Raw genomic sequence first — 21,540 nt, forward strand, 5'->3', positions numbered from 1 at the left:
TTTTTATGGTGACGAAAGCTAATCCAAATTTTGGTATCAAAACAACCCTATGCCGATCTGATTGCAGTAGCGTTGTCACGATACCAAAATTTTGATTCGGTTTCGATTTGGCGACTAAAAATTTGATTTGGCTCCTAAATTTTTCAGTTCAGGAGCCAATGGCTACTAGGTATTTTTTTTAGTCTGGAGCACTGCCAGCGACGCCCCCGCCGCGATTCAAAGTAGAGATCATGTCACCTGATGCAGTTTTCTGAGATCAGCTGTATATTGGGGAACCTTATTATTGGGGGGGGGGGGGGTCTACGAACACCCCATGAATGAGATCTGTCATAGAGACAGGCCAGAAGGTAGCATTCCTGGGGCCCCCTTTGGAAGGAGGCACCCCCAGCTTGATACTAACCGTGTTGTCATAGAAACCCCCCACCCCCCCCAACGTATATATACGTACACACACACACACATACTGGCTGCTGCTTCAGCTCCCCCATAACGCACGGCTCCGCAGCCAGTGTGTACAGGCGGCAGCAGAGGACGCGTCGGACGTTCACTCACCTCGAACAGCTCCGCGGTGGCGGCCATGGTGCTCTGTGTGAGGCCCCAAGGGCTAAATCCCGGGCCAGGCTCCGGACACTTCCCGGGCGGGGATCAGCGAGCTGCCATTATTACCGGAAGTGAAGCGCTGACAGGGACCGGAAGCAGCTGATGACCCCTGACCCAGCAGTGAAAACAAGAGCGGAGCTGGACGGACCGCGGGAGAACACCGGGTGAGGGCGCTGCAGAGGCTGCACAGCGGCCCGTCCCGGCATGCTCGTGACCAGGCGAGTCTGCTGTCAGGGCATGCTGGGAGTAGCTAGTTCCATAGCCATGCCGTACTAGATCCCACGCAGGTTGGCGCCCCGCGGCCTTAGTGTATAGATGCAGCCTGAAGAAATGAAACGGAGACATTTGGCGACCTTTAGGGAAGCTCGGGGGATTTCGCCTTCGACGGGAGTCTCTTGTCGCCATTTTTGTTGTTGGCAAGGGAAACGGTTTGGCCTACCAGAATGCTTTGCGGCCGGATCACGTGACAAATACAGCTACAGTCACAGACAGACTCCAGAGAGCTAAGGGAGGGAGAGGGAGCTGCGCGGCCAAGGTCGGGTTCACGGCTTTTATATTGTTGTTTTATTGTTTTGTTTTAATGCATTTTAAGTAATAAAGGTACAGGGGGCAGTGCTGGCATGAAAGCAGTAATGACTGGCACCCGAGTGGGCACAAAAGAGTCTGATTTAAAGGGTTAAATGAATTCAGGCCACTGAAGGGGGTGGGTTACTGTCCAGACTAGTCAGGCCATACTGATAATGCAGATTACTGGTAACCTAAAGGGGCCCCATGTTGTAGGAGGGTCCAAGTTGACAGAAGGAGGAGCAACACATGTGTGCAAGAGTAGGCGGGGCCAGAAACACCACAGTGCAGCACAAGATACCGCCCCAGCAGAACCAAATACCACAGAGCAGCATAAGATACCACCCCAGCAGAACCAATTACCACAGTGCAGCACAAGATACCGCCCCCGCAGAACCAAATACCACAGTGCAGCAGAAGATACCGCCCCCGCAGAACCAAATGCCACAGTGCAGCACAAGATACCGCCCCCGCAGAACCAAATACCACAGTGCAGCACAAGATACCGCCCCAGCAGAACCAATTACCACAGGGCAGCACAACATACCGCCCCAGCAGAACCAATTACCACAGTGCAGCACAAGATACCGCCCCCGCAGAACCAAATACCACAGGGCAGCACAAGATACCTCCCCAGCAGAACCAATTACCACAGGGCAGCACAAGATACCGCCCCAGCAGAGCCAATTACCACAGTGCAGCACAAGATACCGCCCCAGCAGAACCAAATACCACAGAGCAGCATAAGATACCGCCCCAGCAGAACCAAATACCACAGAGCAGCACAAGATACCGCCCCAGCAGAACCAAATACCACAGTGCAGCACAAAATACCGCCCCAGCAGAACCAATTACCACAGAGCAGCACAAGATACCGCCCCAGCAGAACCAAATACCACAGGGCAGCACAAGATACCGCCCCAGCAGAACCAAATACCACATGGCAGCATAAGATACCACCCCCGCAGAACCAAACACCACAGAGCAGCACAAGATACCACCCCAGCAGAACCAAATACCACAGTGCAGCACAAAATACCGCCCCAGCAGAACCAATTACCACAGTGCAGCAAAAGATACTGCCCCAGCAGAACCAAATACCACAGGGCAGCACAAGATACCGCCCCAGCAGAACCAAATAGCACAGTGCAGCACAAAATACCGCCCCAGAAGAACCAAATACCACAGTGCAGCACAAGATACCGCCCCAGCAGAACCAATTACCACAGTGCAGCACAAGATACCGCCCCAGCAGAACCAAATACCACAGTGCAGCACAAGATACCGCCCCAGCAGAACCAAATACCACAGGGCAGCACAAGATACCGCCCCAGCAGAACCAAATACCACAGAGCAGCACAAGATACTGCCCCAGCAGAACCAAATACCACAGTGCAGCACAAGATACCGCCCCAGCAGAACCAAATACCACAGTGCAGCACAAAGTACCGCCTGACCAGCAGCCATAAGAAGAGCTCAGGTGGCCAGCACTTCTTGACAGGACCAGACAGTGAAAACATGATCACACCTGGTCCTGTCAACCTAAGTGCAGAGCGAGCAGAGACTCTAGGTGTAACGACAACGCCCCCCGTTTCTCCTAGTGGCTCATTTGCATATAATAAAACATAATTTTTCTCAGCAGTGCGGGCACATATGAACATGGGACCAACACAAATGCCTCCAGCTGACAAGTGCACATGTAACAGGTCAGCCAGTGTCATAGGTACAAAACTGCTGACAGATGCCCTTTGAAGGGGGATTCCCATCTTAGACAATGGGGGCATATCGCTGGGATATGCCCCCATTGTCTGATATGTGCAGGTCCCACCTCTGGGACCCGCACCTATATCGAGAATGTAGCCCTGAAAGTGGTGGCGAGGGCACTGCGCAGCCGCCCTCCATTAATTTCTATGTAGCCGCCGAAAATAACCTTGGCTATTTCCATCGGGCCCATAGAAGTGTATGGGGAGCAGAGGCCGGTCATGTGCGGTGCGCTCCCATTCACAACCATGGGAAGAGCGCTTGCTGGTGGCCGGATCATCGTCCTGCAGCCATCACTTTGCGGGGCTCCGTTCCTGATATAGGTGGGACCCGCACCTATAAGACAGAGGAGGCATATCCTAGCGATATGCCCCCATTGTCTGAGATGAGAAAGCACCTTTAATAAGTGTGTTGCAAAGCATGTACAGCTGTGTTTGGCGCCAATTTGCGGCAGAATTCTGGAGGATAAATGTCACCCCGCTATCCTTACCGGCGATCACATAATTAAATGACCAATCAACCTCAATTAAGTATCATAAATATACTCTACAAATTTTTTTAATTACTTAAATATTTCGACAGGTCTGGCAGGTCGATGTCAATATTAGAGAAGAATAATGCCTATCCGTGGACTGTGGATCTTCTATCACCGGCCAGGGGGACGAGGAGAAGTAAAGTTCTCAAGGTAATAAGGATCTTCAGTAACAACTTCTATGGGTTATGTTCTACAAGACATTCCCCAAGGATAGATGATGGCAGAAGAAGAAAAGATCTCAGACTAATCTAGGGGTCTGTGTTACGGCAGTGGGTAATGTGTTTATAGGGACTGGCTATAAAGAGAACCTCTGTCCATGTGGCCTGTTATTGTGGGCCCCTACTAAGGATCCCATTCTATGGAACCTAGCCAAAATCTACTTTGTAAAAGTGTATTATATGGACGGCCATTCATCTGAACAGTCACCATGTAACAGAACAATGCTTCTCAGGGTCAGACTGGCCCACCAGAGTACCAGAGGATCCCCAGGTGGCCCCAGGCTCTGATACCGTAATAGGCCCCAAAGATCCAGCAGAAAAAACTGATTTAGCTGTTTTTGGAGCCAATCATTTGCCACCAGGGTGTATTTGTTGATTCTAACTCCATTGAACTTTATTGATGATACAAGAATAATTTCCTCCAGTGGGCCCAAGGAACAACAGTCCTTCTTCAGCGACTGTAGAGAGGTTCATGTGGTTACTATTGGAAACTAGGATAAAGGTAGGCTAAGTGCCCCCTCCTTCAGTTGTCTACGGTAATGGAAAGGTTGACGTTTTCTACCCTTGTGGTTTAGAGTAATGGAAAGCTGGTGGTCTGTGGTAGATGAGAGGGTTAAAGGGGTTCTCTAAGACCCCAGTTTAGGTCATCAATATCAGATCAGCGGGGGTCCGACACCAGGCACCTCCGCCGATCAGCTTTTTAAAGAGGCTGCGGTGCATCCTAGGCCAGTGATGTCATCATACGTTGGTCGCATGGCCTAGTCACAGCTCAATCTCATTTAGGTGAATGGGGCTGAGCTACAGTACGGTCAAATGGACAGCAGTGTGCTCGGTAAGCTTTGAGGAAGCGTTGCTTCCTCCTCAAACAGCTGATTGGTGGGGATGTCGGGAGTCAGATCCCCACCAATATCATAATGATGACCAATCCTGGGGATAGGCTATCAATATCAAACTCCTGAAGAACCTTTTTAATACTTTTATGCGCAATGTACCCAAGGAAACATCTGACATCTCCAGGCCCTGCTCCAAACCATTAGGTGTGCTCACACGTTTTAGAAATATTTTTCTTGCTAAAAGTGTCTTAGTGTCCGAAGAATATGCTCATAATGGTTTTGAGAGAACATTAAAATCATGTCTTTTACAGAAAGAGTGTATTCCAATGTCTTCCAGGCATTACCCTACAGTGGAGAAACGAGCCAAGGCCTTCAACAGGGCAAGCTATGTGAACATCCCGGAAGATGTAGACCTCTTAAAAGCATTGCTCCATGAACTTGGACTGACAAACGAGGAGAAAAACTTTGTGGAATACAGAGATAACTGCGCCAGGATCAGTAAAACAAATGTATACTCCCTGGTGGTTTCTGAAGGAAGCCTCTGGCCTGTCCTGGCCATTCAGAGTGGTGACTTTATCTACGTATGTCTTCCTCTGGTGGAGCAGCTACTGACGCCTGTCCCACCACTTATTAATGTTAGTAGTATCTCTGAAGCATTTTCCCTTTTATCTGGAATTATGCAGTTTGTGAATTCCGGACACAACGCGGAGGCGGATGTTTCCTCTAGGCTCACCCAGCTTCCACTTCTGGTGACACAGGCCTGTCCGCTAGGCTCTCCACTGGACACTGACTTTTTTGCATTGCCTGATAATCTAAGCAACGCATCTGCGAACCAGTCTTATAAATCTCCGGCGTGGAAGACCAGCAAACAAAAAGGCAAAGCTCAAATTGAAGTTTATATCACAGAAAAAGTGAATTCCACACAGTATGACAAAGGGGATGATAGTGACACGTGGCAGGTGCATGGGACAGTGTCCTGCAAGGTAAAAGCCTAAACTTTATATGACAAGTATATCTTTTTTTGATGTCTGATGAATTACTGCATTTTTCGTCTTATAAGACGCACTTCTCCCCCTAAAGTGGGGGGGGAAATGGCAGTGTGTCTTATGGAGCGAATACTAGTGAGAGCTTCTATTATGGTAACGCTCACTAATATACAGGAAGCCCAGTGAGCAGTGAGAGTAGCACTGCTTAGCTCTTGCTGTACTCACCGCTCCCTGGTCTTCTCCGGGCCCGTGCTCCAATGACTAGTACAGCTTCAGGATGTAGTGTGCGCACTATGACCTGGTGCTGTGCAACGTCAGGTCACAGGGCAGTGTGGGCCAGAGAAGACCAGGGAGCGGTGAGTGCAGAAGGAGCGGCTGGGTGTGCAGAGTGGCCGCGCTGTCCTGAGCATTAGAGGTAAGTTCATTTAGTTATTTTCCGTCTGTTTTAAGGATCTGATATTGGGGTCTGATCTGAGGTGTGATATTGGGTCTGATATTGGAGTGTGAAATGGAAGTCTGATATGGGGGTCTGATCTGAAGTTTGATATTGAGTTATGATGAAGATTAGAAGTTTGATCTGAGGTCCGATGAAATTTTTTTTTCTTCTAATTTTCCACCTCTAAAACCTAGGTGCGTCTTATAAACCGAAAAATACAGTAATGTCACCTTTCTACAGAATACAGTGAGATAATGAATTTACCTATCATCCTCTTAAAGTTGCGTAAAGGAAATATGAAAAGAATGTCTTAGGGTACTTTCACACTTGCGGCCGAGGATTCCGGCAGGCAGTTCCGTCGCCGGATCCGTCAAAACGCATGGAAACTGATGGCATTTGTCAGACGGATCAGGATCCTGATCCTTTTGACAAATGCATTGAAATGCCGGATCCATCTCTCCGGTGTCATCCGGAAAAACGGATCCGGCATTTATTTATTTTCAAATTATTTGCGGTCTGAGCATGCGCAGACCGCAATGCCGGATCCGTTTTGCCGAATGATGGATCCAGTAACAATGCAGACCCACCAAACAATGCGGTCTCAATAGTTTAATTAGAGCTGCCGTGGTAGCTGAACGCAGAGCGGCTGCTTCGCAAGCACCACACGAAAATGTGAACGAAATCCAGGCTCTAATAGACAATCATAGAGAGAGTGACTTCCGGGTCCAAACCGCAGGCGCTATGTGGATCGGAAAGTCAGTTTGCAGATCACATGACCGAACAAGGCACCCAAACAGAGACGGTATTACAAAGAGGAAGCCCCCGTTGAGTGAGCTCGCCATTTTACACGATGGCCTGTACTTACGGGCAAAAGAATCTAAAAAAATTGTCGGAGTGCTGCTTTAAGTGGGTTGTGAAAACTGAGTGCTTGATGTTTACTAGACCACCACGAGATCAAATGAAGTCTTAATGTGAGCTTTGCGATTGTCTGAGGTACGCTAGGCAGTCTTTACTCTGGGGACCATATCATGGGTCCATCAAAGTTTGAGTTGCCTCAGATTTCATACGACGACCTACAGAGTGTTTTTTTTCTCAGATCCATATGGAATAAAACGGAAAGGAATTGTGGCAGGTTCCATCACATTGCTTCTAGGAGAAAATACATCTGTAATACAGTAGTGTACGGAGGCACTGTCACAACCAGACAGCTGAGAAGCTCTGACAGAGGCCTTTCAGAACCTCCTCCTTGAGTTCTCTTTGTTGTGGTATTCAGTTCCTCATCTCGTTAGCCCTCTCTCAGCTGTCATGTAGTTGGACTGATTGCTTCCCTTTAAATTCCTCCCCATAATGCTTTACTGGGTGGCTTATACTTCTTCCTGGAGTGTGTGTGCATGCTGATCCTGTTTCCCAGTCTGCTACAAAAGTTAAGTGCTGAACATTTATCTGTTATTTTCTGTTTGCTGGATCCCAGGTGACCCTGACTCCCTCCGTGTCTGGTGTAGGGAGCCGGTGGTCGTGTCCCCTCACTATTGTAGGGTGTTCAGGGGTTATATAGTCGAGGTACGTGGATATGCAACCATCCACCTTTGGGATCTTTGCATAGGCTGAGCAGCCAGGGAAAGTGTGAGGTCTTTTGCAGGGGTCTCCCTTTTGGTTCCTTAGCTTTGGATCCAGTGAGTCATATATGCATGTTGCTTTGTCTTGTTTCCTGTACACCGTCCGTGACAGGCACTTTATGACGGCACATCCTACTGAGCTCTAAGTACTCCATGTGCTGCCCTACAGGCCTCATGCACACAAATCATAAGTCGCCAGATATTGAAAGGAAAATTTTATAGAGAATGGTCAGATTAAAGCGGTTTTCTGAGACTTATATACTGATGAACTAATCCTCTGGATAGGTCATCAGTATCTGATCGGTGGGGGTCCAACACCTGGGAACCTCGCCGATCAGCTGTTTCAGAAGGCATCGGTGCTCGTCGTAGTGCCGCAGTCTTCTCGCACCTTAGCCTAGGCCACGTGGCATCACAATCATCGGTTACATGACCTAGGCGCAGCTCAGCCCCATAGAAGTGAATTGGGCTGAGTGTGATACCAAGCACAGTCGCTATACAATGTACGGCGCTGGAGCTACTGCGAGCATCGGTGTCTTCTCAAACAGCTGATTGTCGGGGGTCCTGGGTGTTGGACCCCCACTGATCAGATATTGATCAGTTTGATGAACGCAGGTGACATCCGTGTGCTGTCTGTATTTTGTGAGACCCGTAGAATTGAATGAGTCTGTGTGCGATCCACAAAAAATGCAGATTGGACAACTCCCAAAATACAGTTGTCTGCATGCAGCCTAAGCCTTAGGCCACATGCACATGACCCTATGTGTTTTGCGGTTTGCAAATTGCGGATCTGTAAAAAAAAAAAAGAATGGCATCCATATGCCATCCATTTTTTATTTTTTTTGCGGATCTGTTGTAACAATGCCTAAAACGGAGAAAAATAGGACATGTTCTATTTTTCTTTGCGGGGCTACGGAACAGACATACTGATGCGGACAGTACACGGTGTGCTGTCCGCATATTTTGCAGACCTGTTGAAATGAATGGGTCCGCATCCTATCCGCAAAAAAAATGGAACGGAAACCACCAACGTTCGTGTGCATGCAGCCTTAAGCTCACAACTGTATGTATCTTGCAGCCCGCTAAATACGATACCGGCGGTGTGCTTCGTGCAGTGTCCACAGGCATCATTGTAAAAAAAAGCCTATTCCTGTCCGCGAATGGGATGCGGAAGAAAATACGGTCGCGTGCGTGAGGACTTGGTCTGTGCATAGGGGTAAGACGGCCTTGTAGTCAACACTGCTGTTCAGGAACCAACAAGTGTTGTGAACGTCATTCATTTTACATCCACTTGTCGGGCTTTTATCCCCGAACAGAAGTGGATCTCATTTTCCCTTGATGTTCTTGCCATGTCTAATGGGCTATCAAGAATTATCGTGAAGACGCCAAATGGCCATGGAAATTGCCTTTCTTCTGTTACCTGTTACGGAATGATGTAAGCCGCCACGTGTGCGATTAGTGAATGCCGTTTGTAGGTCTCAGCCCAATGATGTATGTGATTTGTGGCTCAGGCAGCTACCCGTGAAGCCTGCCCGATTCATTCACCTTAGTGCGTTTATTCTCATATTAAACCATGTATGCAAATGTCATTTTCTTCTTTGTACAGTTTAGAGGAATCTCTGCCAGCTTTTATGAAAGCAAAACCCAGCTAAGCGCGCAATGGATAGCGGCAGAGGTCGCACTGCATTTTTACCGGAAGAGTACAAATACTCCGATTACCATTTTTGAGGAGTATTTTCAGCCGAGGAGGAGTACGAAAATTGTAGTTATATATATATATATATATATATATGCAATACGTAGGCCTATATAACATTAAGGGGTTGCGATTCATGCAGGGAAACCATTACCAGTCTCCTCTATAATGTCTTCCATGCAGAAATAGCAAATGTTGACCATTTTTAAATGTATCTCTCAGAAGACTGAATCCCTACCTTTCTTTAAGCACCAAATCTGTCACGTAGGGATCGGAGCGGTAGACTGTGCAAAACTCAATGCAATAAGAATGGAACAGGGACGTCTGGTGGTTGTGGCTCGGTGATAGTCGGTGGGGTCTGGGACGAATGTACAGGAGGCAGTTATAGGACGGTCTTATACACAATATATCGGACTGTAGCCAGTATATCTGTGAAGGTTCTCATTTATCCAGGTCATGGTATATATCGGTAAAGAATAAATCAAGGCAACTGGACGTACTGTAGATTTCTTGAAAACGTTTCACTCATTCTTCCAACGAGCTTTCTCAATTCTGAGTGACTGTACAAAAATTCTGGGAATAAATATGTAACTGAATCCACATCTGGTAATTATACCCAGCATTGGGTCAAAGGTGTTGATCCCATTATCCTAATTGGAGTCAGTAGGTGATAAAGACTTCCCAGAAAAAGGTGTCAATACAGCATTGTATGTGGCAGACAATAGAAGAGAAAATCCCCACCAGCACAGAGGCCAAGGCGAAGGAACTCCAACACCTCAGAGGGGCACTTAAAACTTGTGGGTATCCAGTTTGGGCCTTTGTCAAAACAGAAGGAAGAAGAAGAAAGAGCACCAAGACTACCAGTGAGGGCGAGAAGCATGACAGACGCAAGAATATGGTTATCCCATATGTAGCTGGGGTGTCTGAGAAACTCAAAAGGATTTTTAATAAACATCACATCCCTGTCTGCTTTAAACCCAGCAACACACTGAGGCAACAACTGGTTCACCCCAAAGACCCAACGCCTAAACACAAGATGGACAACATTGTGTACGCAGTCCAGTGCAATGAGGAATGCTCAGAACTGTATATCGGCAAAACAAAACAACAACTACATCAGCGTATGGCTCGGCATAGAAGAGCCAAAAACTATGGTCAAGATTCAGCCGTGTACTTACATCTAAAAGGAACAGGTCACACCTTTGAAGACAGTCAAGTACGTGTTTTGGATAAGGAGGCCGATTGGTACAAACGAGGCGTGAAGGAGGCCATCTACGTAAAAATGGAGAAGCCAAGCTTGAATAGAGGCGGAGGGGTTAGACATCTATTGTCTGCCACATACAATGCTGTCTTGACACCTTTTTCTGGGAAGTCTTTATCACCTACTGACTCCAATTAGGATAATGCAATCAACACCTTTGACCCAATGCTGGGTATAATGACCTCTGACCCCATGCTGGGTATAATTACCAGATGTGGATTAAGTTACATATTTATTCCCAGAGAATTCTTGTACAGTCACTCAGAATTGAGAAAGCTTGTTGGAAGAACGAGTGAAACGTTTTCAAGAAATCTACAGTACGTCCAGTTGCCTTGATTTATTCTTTACAGATATGTAGCCAGTATAGTGCACCCTATAGTCCTCTCTGTGATCTCTGCGCTCAATGCATAAACTATACAGAAAAATAGACCTCTCAGTGGTCCAGGGTACTTATTGTACATAGAAAAACTAATGGCCGAGAGGCTAAACAAAACCCTGTTTCTGACCCTTATGTTAAAACATAACTTTCATTTGATTGCTCTGATACCTAAACACCTAAAGGAGAAAAGGAATTTAAAAAACCTGCTGTTTCTCTAGATGACCTCATGTTGATAGTAGTGTTAATATTGTCTCAAAGTTCTATAAAAGTGGGGTACCTGCTTTTATAGACCCTTGAGACTCTATTAACACTACTATCAACAGAAGCCAGTACAATATCATCACAGGCAGGATTACAACAAAATATAAAACCTGTATACACTATTCACAATAAGTGATGGTCACAGCTTATCTACTCCCCCTCCCTGCACAATGACCTCTGCACGGGTCACAGAGCATGCCTAGAAAACTCTCCCTTTGAAGTCAGCGCGGTCTCCTCCTGTCTATTGTGTCTATGGCCTACGGTGGCTGCTGTAAAAGCTATCTCTAAATGCTGTTAACAACAGCGCAGGCAAAATGGCCGCCCCCTTAATCATGTTCTGGAAATAGCATGCCCAAAATGCGAGTGTGAAAGTAGCCATAGACAGTCCCTTCCAATATGAGAGCCAGTGGTGCTGCAGTTCATGCCTATTCAAGTTAATAAGGCTGAGCACTGCTGAAAAAACGAATTAAATAATAAATAAAGTTATAAAAAGACACAGGTTTAGTCCAATCTATACTAACCCTACTATTTTGATCCAGAGGAAGGCAAAAACCCTTATAAGGTGGTTGTCCATTCCTTTCCAACGTCAAACGTAATAATAATCCCCGTAATCATAATAGGTCCCATCTCAAGAAATCTAGTACCCATAACACGAAAGGCATCCTGGCCCTTCATGAACTTGCGCAATGAATCAACCAACCACTACAACATCTGGTAGTCTCACTGCTCTTACTGTAAAGAATCTCTGTCGATAGTGAAGCCTTCTTTTCTTTAGGTCTCATGCACATGGCCGTGCCCACAAACAGCGGGTCCGCAATATATGGGCACCAGCCATGTGCTCACTGCATCACAAATGCAGACCCATTCACTTGAATGGGTCTGGAAATTGCGGTGCGGAACGGAGGCACTATGGCGTGCTTCCATGGGGTTTCTCTCCATGCCTCCGCACCGCAAAAAAAATAGAACATGTTCTAGTTTTTTGTGGTGCGGATGGATCACCGACACGTTCAAGTTGAATGGGTCTGGATCCGTCGCAGCAGCCGCACGGATGTTGCCCATGCATTGGGGACCTCTAATGGCGATCCCCAATGCACAGAACGGCCGTGTGCGTGAGCCATTAAACATAGTGCATATCCCCCCTGTCATGGTTATGTATAAAAACATCTTTAAAGGGAACCCGTCATCAACGTTATGCTGACCTCACTGGGGGCAGTATAAACTAGTGACAGACATGCTGATGTCAGCGGTGTGTCACTCATCAGCTAAAAGTCAGTGGTTGCCGAGAACCAGCATCATAATCACTGCAGCCCAGGCCTGGAAAAGAGTCCTGGCCACCTGAGAAGAGTCACGGTTATCCATGAGCTCCTGCTTTCCCTGCCCATCTGCTGATAATTGTCAGTTCTCTCGTAGAGAGAAAGATAAAACTAGGAACTGGTGGGTAGGGAAGCAGGCGCTCATGAATAGCTATGACCCATAAAGGGCTTTTCCAGGATGACTATGGTTTTTAACAGATAGGCTCATGTAGTTGATTACTTAATGTCTATCCTTCCCATGCTTTTTTTTACATTCAAGTTGAACTCTCCCGACCTGTTTTTCACCATATAAACCAATCCCTCTGGTTGTTTCCATCCTGTATGTAGCACTTCCTGTTCCTGCATCCAACCAAACCCATGATGCACTTCTCCTTCCTCTGCCACCGCTCCAGCCCGTCTCTAACCACGCACACTGTTAGTTTATAGCTCCTCCCACCCAGCTACATTGGACACGCCCCTATCTCTGCCCCGCTCATGGACATAACATCACAGGAAATAAGAAGAGAGCTGCACGGACATGGTCATGTGACCACAGCCCAGAACAGGAGATAGGGGCAATAAAGGTAAAAGAAATGCCAAATGGAAAACCCCTTTAAGACTACTTTCACATCTACGTTTTTGAACAAGACGGATCCGGCACTAAAACCATTGTAAGTCAATAGGCACCGGATCCCTTTTTTCCTTTTTTTTTTTCGTGTCTGAAAAAATGGATCCGGCATGAGACACAATATAAGTCAATGATGCCGGATCCTTTTTTTTCAGTATCCCATGACGCACACAAAAACGCTGCTTGCAGAATTTTTGTGTCTGGTATGGGAACGCAACCAAACGGAATGCATTCTGGTGACTCTGTTCCGTTCAGTTTTGTCCCCGTTGACAATGAATGGGGACAAAACGTAAGCGTTTTCCTCCGGTTTTTCAGATCCTCTGACGGATCTCAAAGCCGGAAAGTAAAAAGCGCAGATTATGAAAGTAGTCTAAGCTGTCATTAACAAATCACTGCAAAAAATGCACCAAAATGATACGCAACTAAGCTGTCATTAACCATAAAATATTTCCATCAAATATAGTGAATTTGACTTTTTTTAGCCTCGTAAATAATAATTTTTAAAAAATTAAAATAAATAAAATCTACACTTAACAAAATATGTCCAGGTCGGGCCTGTGGCTCCTGTTAATTTTTTTTTTTAATTTTTTTGAAATGAGTAAGAATGAATTTTTGTACTCTGTGAACAGATTGTGGTTAGATACTTAGAAATAGCTGTACAGATTAACTGGAAAAAAAGCAATAAAAAGACAAAACGGAGTGATTTTCATCATATTCCCATGTGCTGGCAGCGGTCTTTTTTTTTTTTTTTGCAGAACACAGTTTGTTGGTAGTTGAAATGTATTACCGGCATTCAGAAAGCGGTTGCGGTGGGCAGTCAAATGTGTCGCCGGTGAAGGGCAGGCAGATGTTTATGCAGGTGGTGGTCAATGAACATGGTGGGAGCCCGAGTCATTTCAGCTCTTCTCCTGCCGCTTTCTCTTTTGTTTATCTTTGTACGAGCGACATTAGCTCCGAGGGACCGACGTATTCAGCACTACCTAAAATAATGACTCTTTGATTGCAGTCAACCTAAAGTGGCTCAAGGACTTATTAGCATGTACGGACCTATGTAAATCATTATTATTATTTTTTATTATGCAAAAGGTACATTTGATTGATTTAATGCACGAGTCCCGCAGGGCGTCATTGGAAGCTTGCGCTGAGTAAGTGGACGGCTGGATTAAAAGCCTTGGTTGGAGCATTTAAACAGATCTAATTAACGTCATCATTTTTATTTTTTTTTCTTCTTATTTCTTTCTTCTTCCCAAAGTGTAATTTGGAAACAATCAGCCCAAATGTAATAGTCGGCTTGAATCTTCCTGCCAATGGCTCCCCCCTTCAGGATATCCTGGTCCATCCCTGTGTGACTTCCATTGACTCTTCCATGCTGATCTCAAGCAGTGTGGCTGCGACAGACGATTCTGCTTTCAACGGGCCCTACAAATTTCCATTCATTCCGCCCTTTGATTTGTTTCAATTGTGTTACTACACATCCCAGGTAAATGGGGGCTAGGAGCCTGGATTTATAGACTATAGCTGTACCAAGAATATCTTTTATATTAGTCCGGTAGTCCTGTGCCTTCACAGGTGTTGACTTTGCATGGTTGCCCTGTGCGTGATACTTTTTTTTTATTTTTTTTTATTCGATTTGCTATCATTTTCTAGTATTATTATTCGTTTTTTTTTTTTTTTTTTTGTTACAGGTACCTGTGCCTCCCATATTAGGTTTTTACCAGTTGACAGATGATGGACATCAGGTACAGATATCGGTTAAACTAAAGCTTCACGAGAGCATAAAGAATGGGTTTGATTACTGTGAAGCACAAATACCCTTTTTCAACAAGTAAGATTTTTTATTTTATTTCTATTTATTTTTATATTTTATTTTAATGTTAAGTATATGGAATTTTTTTTATCACATATGGTCTGACGATATTATTTTAATATTAAGCATATGGCATTTTCATCACATATGGCCTGACAGTATTTTAAGATTTAAGTATGTGGAATTTTTAGCACACATGGCCTGACGACATTATTTTAATAATAAGTATATGGAATTTTTATCATATATTATTTGAATATTAAATATGTGTTGTTGTTTTTTATCACTTAAGGCCTGACAGTATTATTTTAATATTAACTGATATGGAATGTTTATCATATATAGCCTTATCATATATTGCAAATGTGTCATTTAAAATAATAGTTGCCATTTAGGTATTTTGATGTCATGAAATACTAAACCAAACTGCACATGTAAAAGAAAAAATATTTTTAGCTTTTTTTTAATTATTTGTAGATATTATAACAATAACATGTTTCTTTAATCCACAGTTTAACTTTTTTTTCGGTCCTTAATTTAATAAATACATCTTCCAAGGTATTTGTTTTTTGTGCCTTGCTATGTTTTTCGATTTTTTTCTTTTTTTTTTTTTTTCCGGTCCATCATTTTAATAAGTACATCTTCCAAGGTATTTGTCTTCTGTTCCTTCCTATGAGGATAATTTATTTTATAGAAATTGTTTATTTTTTTACTTACAAAGAAAGCATTTTTATTTATTTTTTTAGAGTACGAATATTATAAATTCTTTAAAATTTGCTTTACATTATTTTGGTAAGTGTAGAATTTTTGGAATTTAAAGGCAGTTAGTTTCACCAATCAGACATCGGATACTATTGTGTAATGTCCAATTAGGTTTGTGATGTCACTTACAATTAAATCGCGTATTAATAAATAATACTTAATGCTTACATTTTTACTCTGTATTTTTGCTTTTGCTTATTATTATAATGCCGTCAGATACCGTTCATTGTAAACAACCTTTACAATACATTTGTATCATCTCTTCCTAGATCTAACCCACTGTTGCGGTCTGATCAGGACTCATACAGTTAAACTATAGAACAATACAATTTTTGGGGGTTTTCTCAGTCACTCAGAGAATAATTATGGCAAATTCTCTCAAAATGTATCCCGTATAACAAGCGTAACACCCATTGTGGCTTGAATGCTGAATTGTCATAGATACTTTACATAGGGCGGTGGAAACGGCACAGTTGGATCATGAGAATATACAAATCCATTTTATTAGATTTTTATTTTAATGTCATATAATGGGCAATTGGGTAAGAGAGAACAGTAAAGAAGCTAATGTGTTGCTATATTATAGTGCGGTTCCCTTAATCTGCTCTCGTGTATTACAGAGGCCAGATAAAGCATTTTGAATATAAAGTAAGCCACGGGCATCTTGAATTATCAAGAGAGAAGAGTCTTGTAGTTTGGGTGATAGGTAAGTATTAAGCATTTTTATAATAATTAAAAAAAATAATATTATCTGGCCTGGTTCATTTCTCTTGCAACATATATATTTAAATAATATGAATGAAAATATACGAAGCTTATCTGATTAGAGAAAATCCTCAGTATTACACTAAAATACAAAAGCACTCAAGATGAAATGAAAACCACCTCCACTGTTCGCTGCAAAATAATGAAAATTAGAGATGAGGTTTATGTTACAAAGTCACTTTTTGATTTAGTGTCTAAATGGCTTTGTTTGAGAACTCCATAAACATTTGCAAAAATGTTTTAAAGGGATTTTCCGAGATTTTGTCCTCCGGATAGGTCATCAGTATCTGATCAGTGGGGATCCGACACCCGGGACCCCGCCGTTCAGCTGTTTGAGAAGGCACCAGCACTCACAGTAGCGCCGCGACCTTCTCTCACTTTCCCTAGGCCATGTGATGTCACGGTCATTGGTCACATGACCTAGGCGCAGGTCACCACCATAGAAGTGAATAGGGCCGAGCTGCATATCCACTATACAATGGACGGCGCTGTGCTTGGTGAACTGAGAGAAGGCTGTGCCACTACTGTGAGCGCCGGTGCCTTCTCAAACAGTTGATCAGCGGGGGTCCTGGGTGTTGGCCCCCCACCAGAGGATCAGTCATCAGTTCAAAAATCTCGAAAAAAAAACCTTTAAGTGTAAGCTGATATCTCCTCATTAATTTGAGGCTGGCCCTTGGCCTTCTGCCACAGTTTTGCATGCCGCCGATCCATCTGCAGTTTTAGCCCCATTCAGATAACCTGTGGTCGAATGAAGGTCCGTGCAGGTTCCTCTGTCAGTTTCTGCACACAAAGTCTGAACACACATAGTAGTGAACACATTTTCTTAAAAAATAACTTAGTGGCAGTACCCAGTTTGAAAGAATTGGCAGTCCCTCTGTGTGACAGGTATCCTCACCCATCGGCTGAAAGGGTTGGCGCCACCACAGGAGAAATAAAGCATTATTCAATCCCTATGAAAATCTGTGGGTACCAGTGTAATGCATGGACATGCTGGGTCCTTCCAGAATAACAAGATCTTTATAGACACTTTCCACTCTGACTAATACATTAAAGGGGTCTTCCCATCACAGACAATGGGGGCATATGCCCCCATTGCCTGATAGGTACTGGCCCCACCGCTGGGACCCGCACCTACACTGAGAATGGAGCGGGGAAGGCGGTGGCCGGAGGACCTCGGGTTTCCCCCGGGTCCTGACACCACCAGGCCCTCTCCCCATAGTACTGAATAGGAGCGCACCGCGCTTGTCCGGCCACCCCTCGCATTCATTTCTACGGGGCCTGGCGGAAATACGCTCGGATACTTTTGGCGGCTCCATAGACATAAATATTGGGGGGTGGCTGTTCATGTGCAGTGTGTGCCCTCCACAACTTTCCAGGCTCCGTTCTCGGTGTAGGTGTGGGTCCCAGCGGTGAGACCCCCAACTGTCAGACAGTGGGGGCATATCCTAGCGATACGCCCCCATTGTCTGAGATGGGAAAACCCCTTTAAGGCTCAGTACAGGGGATTTCAGGGACTCAGAATTCCCTAAGAAGGTATATGAAAATGTTTTTTTGTAACCCAGACAACCTCCTTTGAAAGGGGTTGTCCGGGTTCAGCTCTGAACCCGGACATATACCATATGTTCACCCAGGCAGTCCCCCCTGATACTAGCATCGGAGCATCTCATGTTCTGATGTGCTCCCTTGCCCTGCGCTAGATCGAGCAGGGCACGGGCTCTTTTGTTTACAGTAACACACTGCCCATCAGTGACGGTGACGTCACCGGGCTTCCTGGCAGCCCCATGGAGAGCCCGGGTCGTCACCGGAACTCTAGCGCGATCTAGCGCAGAGCAAAGGAGAGCATCGGAGCATGAACTGCTCTGATGCTCAAGTCAGGGGGCTGCCTGGGTGAAAATGGAGGTATGTCCGGGTTCAGCTCCAAACCTGGACAACCCCTTTAAGTGCTGCATCTTTAGGTTCACCTTCACTCTGCCAAGCTAAAGACCTAATAGGTTGTTGGAGGTTCAAATTTTTTTTTACGGGATGATCAGAAATGTACAGACCTGTTGATGTGGTGAGGTTTCTATATGTTATGCCTCCCTTGCGGAGTGTAAGCCCTTGCAGGCAGGGTCCTCTCTCCTCCTGTACCAGTCTGTCACTATGTTACTTATATGTATATTGTACTTGTTTTTGTCTTTTGTATGTGATGCCTTTTCATATACACAGCTGACTGGAATAAATGGCACGTAATAAAATAAATTACAATTAGTTTTTTTTTGCAATTATCTTCAGGCCAGAAGTTTCCCAAATCCTTAGAGATTTCCTTGTCAGGAACTGTGACTTTTCTATCGGAGAAACACCTGAACGACCCAGTGGATCCCATTTGTGTTGGAAACACTGCTTATGTCAAAGTAAGTTAAGGAATGAAGTGTTTATTTTAACGAGGTTATCCAAGACTTTAAACTTTGTCTCCTATCCTTAGGATAAGCCATCAATATGAAATCAGTGCGAGTACGACTCCTGGTATTCCTGCCGTTTCCTTGCTGTTTGAAGAGGCTGCATCATACCAGAGAGAACCACCTCCATACTCATGGTTTACCAGGTACAGCTTCGTACACCTAGTAGTGGCCATGCCTGGTATTGTAATACCAGGCTCGGCCACTAGTATAAGTATGGAGCTGTGCCTAGTAAACAATGGCAGAGCCAGGGTGTTTCTTACACAAGTTCATGTATTGTATACATCCTGAATGTTTGTGTGGTGCTAAAACTCTTGTTGTGTCCGTAGCTTTTATTTAGGATTCCTGACTACAGCCTAACGGGATGTTACACCGACCAGCACTCTGTCCAAGTCTTCTCAACGGCAAAGCCAAAAATCCTTACCTGTAAGAGTCATTTTATGTTCATTCTTGGTCGTTCACCATTTTTACTGAGTATATTTACAATATGGGCTAATGGACAAAAGCGTATATGTGAGATTCTGCTTTTTATCCCCTTTGACTCCACTGTTAGTCTACTTTCACACTGGCGTTTCTGGGTCCGCTTGTGAGATCCGTTTCAGGGCTCTCACAAGCGGCCCAAAACTGATCAGTTCAGCCCCAATGCATTCTGAATGGATAAGGATCCGTTCAGAATGCATCAGTTTGGCTCCGTTCCGCCTCCATTCCGCTCTGGAGGCGGACACCAAAACGCTGCTTGGTGTCCGCCTGACGATGCGGAGCCAAACGGATCCGTCCTAACTTACAATATAAGTCAATGGGGACCGATCAGTTTTCACTGACACAATATGGTGCAATTGAAAACGGATCCGTCCCCCATTGACTTTCAATGTAAGTCAGGACGGATCCGTTTTGACTTAGAGTTTTTATTTAAAGGGAACCTGTCACCAGGATATTGTGTATAGAGCCGAGGACATGGGTTGCTAGATGGTCGCTAGCATATCTGTAATACCCAGTCCCCATAGCTCTGTGTGCTTTTATTGTGTAAAAAAACGATTTGATACATATGCAAATTAACCTGAGATGAGTCCTGTCCCTGAGATGAGTCAAGGACAGGACTCATCTCAGGTTAATTTGCATATGTATCAAATCGGGTTTTTTACACAATAAAAGCACACAGAGCTATGGGGACTGGGTATTGCGGATGTGCTAGCGGCCATCTAGCAACCCATGTCCTCGGCTCTGTACACAAAATCCCGGTGACAGGTTCCCTTTAAAGAGTAATACAAACGGATCCGTTCTGAACGGATACAAGTGTTTGCATTATCGGTGCGGATCTGTCTGTGCAAATACAAGACGGATCCGCACCGAACGCAGGTGTCAAAAGTAGCCTTATAAGGAATCCTACCATTCCTCTGATTTTACCTTCATTAATAAAATTTTAAATATAGAATATAACATTGTAGCAATTTATAGTTTATTTTTAAGGCATATTAAAGGCACACACAGACACACTCAGGTTATGCGTGCCTCATGGCAGCTAAAATAAATGGAACTTGATTGATAAAAAAATAGACAAGTATTATTGGTCTCCAAAAAGTAATAGAGTAAAATACCCCCTCCCCTATACACCAGGGAGAGACAGGGGACAGGCGTACAGAGCCATATCTGTCTGCAATATTACTATCCTGCCAGCAGTACAGTAGAGTTACCGTTTCTACTGAGAATGAGAGGACTCTGCTCATGATGTCCCAGTCTATACGTCAAAGCTGCCAAGTAATCTACAGAAAACAGGAAGCCTATTGTGACTGCTCTAGTGACCATTGTGAAAATTGGAATATTTAATTGTAGAATAGTATTAAAAGAATATACCACCAAACATTTATAATTCTGGTGATACATTCCACTTAATAGTTGTAGGGTTTCCATGACAATAAATCCCTAACAGCCTGTGTCTATATTCTGGTTGTTCAGCTGGTGTATTTGAGAATGGCCTGTATCATCTCACATTGTTTCCTTGCTTTACAGCACGAGAGCTCATCTCAGCAGACTACTTCTTATGGAACTCCAAGGCGCCGGCACCTATCGTATGCAGATCGTTCTTTGATTAGTGACCAACAGTGATTTGTAAATTGTGAAGATGGATGACCAATCAAAAGCACTTTACCTCACTTATTTCTATCATTTCACATATTTAAATGTTAAGAATCTGTACGATTGAATATTTGCTTTTGGTGACCATTGTCCAAACTTCAAAAAATAATGAATCTAATGGAAATTACATCATTGTCTCAATGGAAAGACCTTATGAGTGTTTCTTACCAGTTGCATCAGTTCAGTGATGTGTGTTTCCGGACAGCTTAACCCCAAAACAATTTTCTAGCTTTGAAGTCTACTAGTTTGCACATACTCTGTAGACTATGGACTTCTTCTCTGAGGCCTATTGCGGTCCGTTTTTCACGGATCCGTTGTTCCGTTTTTTGTTTCTGTTCTGTTTTTCCGTATGGCATATACAGTATACAGTAATTACATAGAAAAATCGGGGATGGGCATAAAATTTTTTAATTGATGGTTCCGCAAAAACGGAATGGATACGGAAGACATACGGATGCATTTCCGTATGTGTTCAGTTTTTTTTGCGGAGCCATTGACTTGAATGGAGCCACGGAACGTGATTTGTGGGCAATAATAGGACATGTTCTATCTTTCAACGGAACGGAAATACAGAA

General features: G+C 44.4%; 2 protein-coding genes across 4 annotated transcripts in view; one reads left to right on the top strand and one right to left on the bottom strand.

Moving 5' to 3' along the window:
- EXOC5 (exocyst complex component 5) overlaps window positions 1–700 on the bottom strand; it is a 40,379-nt gene extending 39,679 nt beyond the window's left edge. The window contains exon 1 of the mRNA XM_044271578.1: window positions 553–700. Coding sequence (XP_044127513.1) covers window positions 553–579 — 27 coding nt within the window. The 5' untranslated portion in view covers window positions 580–700. The remainder of the gene's footprint in view (window positions 1–552) is intronic.
- AP5M1 (adaptor related protein complex 5 subunit mu 1) lies at window positions 673–21,106 on the top strand. Of its 3 annotated transcripts, none has more exons than XM_044271580.1 (9): window positions 673–764; window positions 3,508–3,610; window positions 4,849–5,494; window positions 14,316–14,543; window positions 14,749–14,888; window positions 16,253–16,338; window positions 18,669–18,787; window positions 19,162–19,258; window positions 20,840–21,106. In XM_044271580.1, exons 2-9 carry the CDS (start codon window positions 3,543–3,545, stop codon window positions 20,920–20,922), a joined length of 1,467 nt encoding a protein of 488 aa, XP_044127515.1. In that variant the 5' UTR covers window positions 673–764; window positions 3,508–3,542; the 3' UTR covers window positions 20,923–21,106. The 3 variants fall into 3 exon arrangements, with proteins under 3 accessions (XP_044127515.1, XP_044127516.1, XP_044127514.1); XM_044271581.1 differs by having other exon boundaries at window positions 702–818; XM_044271579.1 differs by lacking the exon at window positions 673–764 and adding an exon at window positions 850–1,135.
- Window positions 21,107–21,540: the final 434 nt, after the last annotated feature.

The sequence above is a fragment of the Bufo gargarizans genome, chromosome 11 (assembly GCF_014858855.1).
Source record: "Bufo gargarizans isolate SCDJY-AF-19 chromosome 11, ASM1485885v1, whole genome shotgun sequence".
NCBI classification, from domain to species: Eukaryota; Metazoa; Chordata; class Amphibia; order Anura; family Bufonidae; genus Bufo; species Bufo gargarizans.

Bases quoted from the DNA above. Each gene is read 5' to 3' on its own strand.
- AP5M1 (XM_044271580.1), top strand. From the start codon at position 3,543: ATGCCTATCCGTGGACTGTGGATCTTCTATCACCGGCCAGGGGGACGA. The intron at 14,889-16,252 runs GTAAGATTTTTT...CGTGTATTACAG, and splicing joins CAAATACCCTTTTTCAACAA to AGGCCAGATAAAGCATTTTG. The intron at 16,339-18,668 runs GTAAGTATTAAG...AATTATCTTCAG, and splicing joins TCTTGTAGTTTGGGTGATAG to GCCAGAAGTTTCCCAAATCC.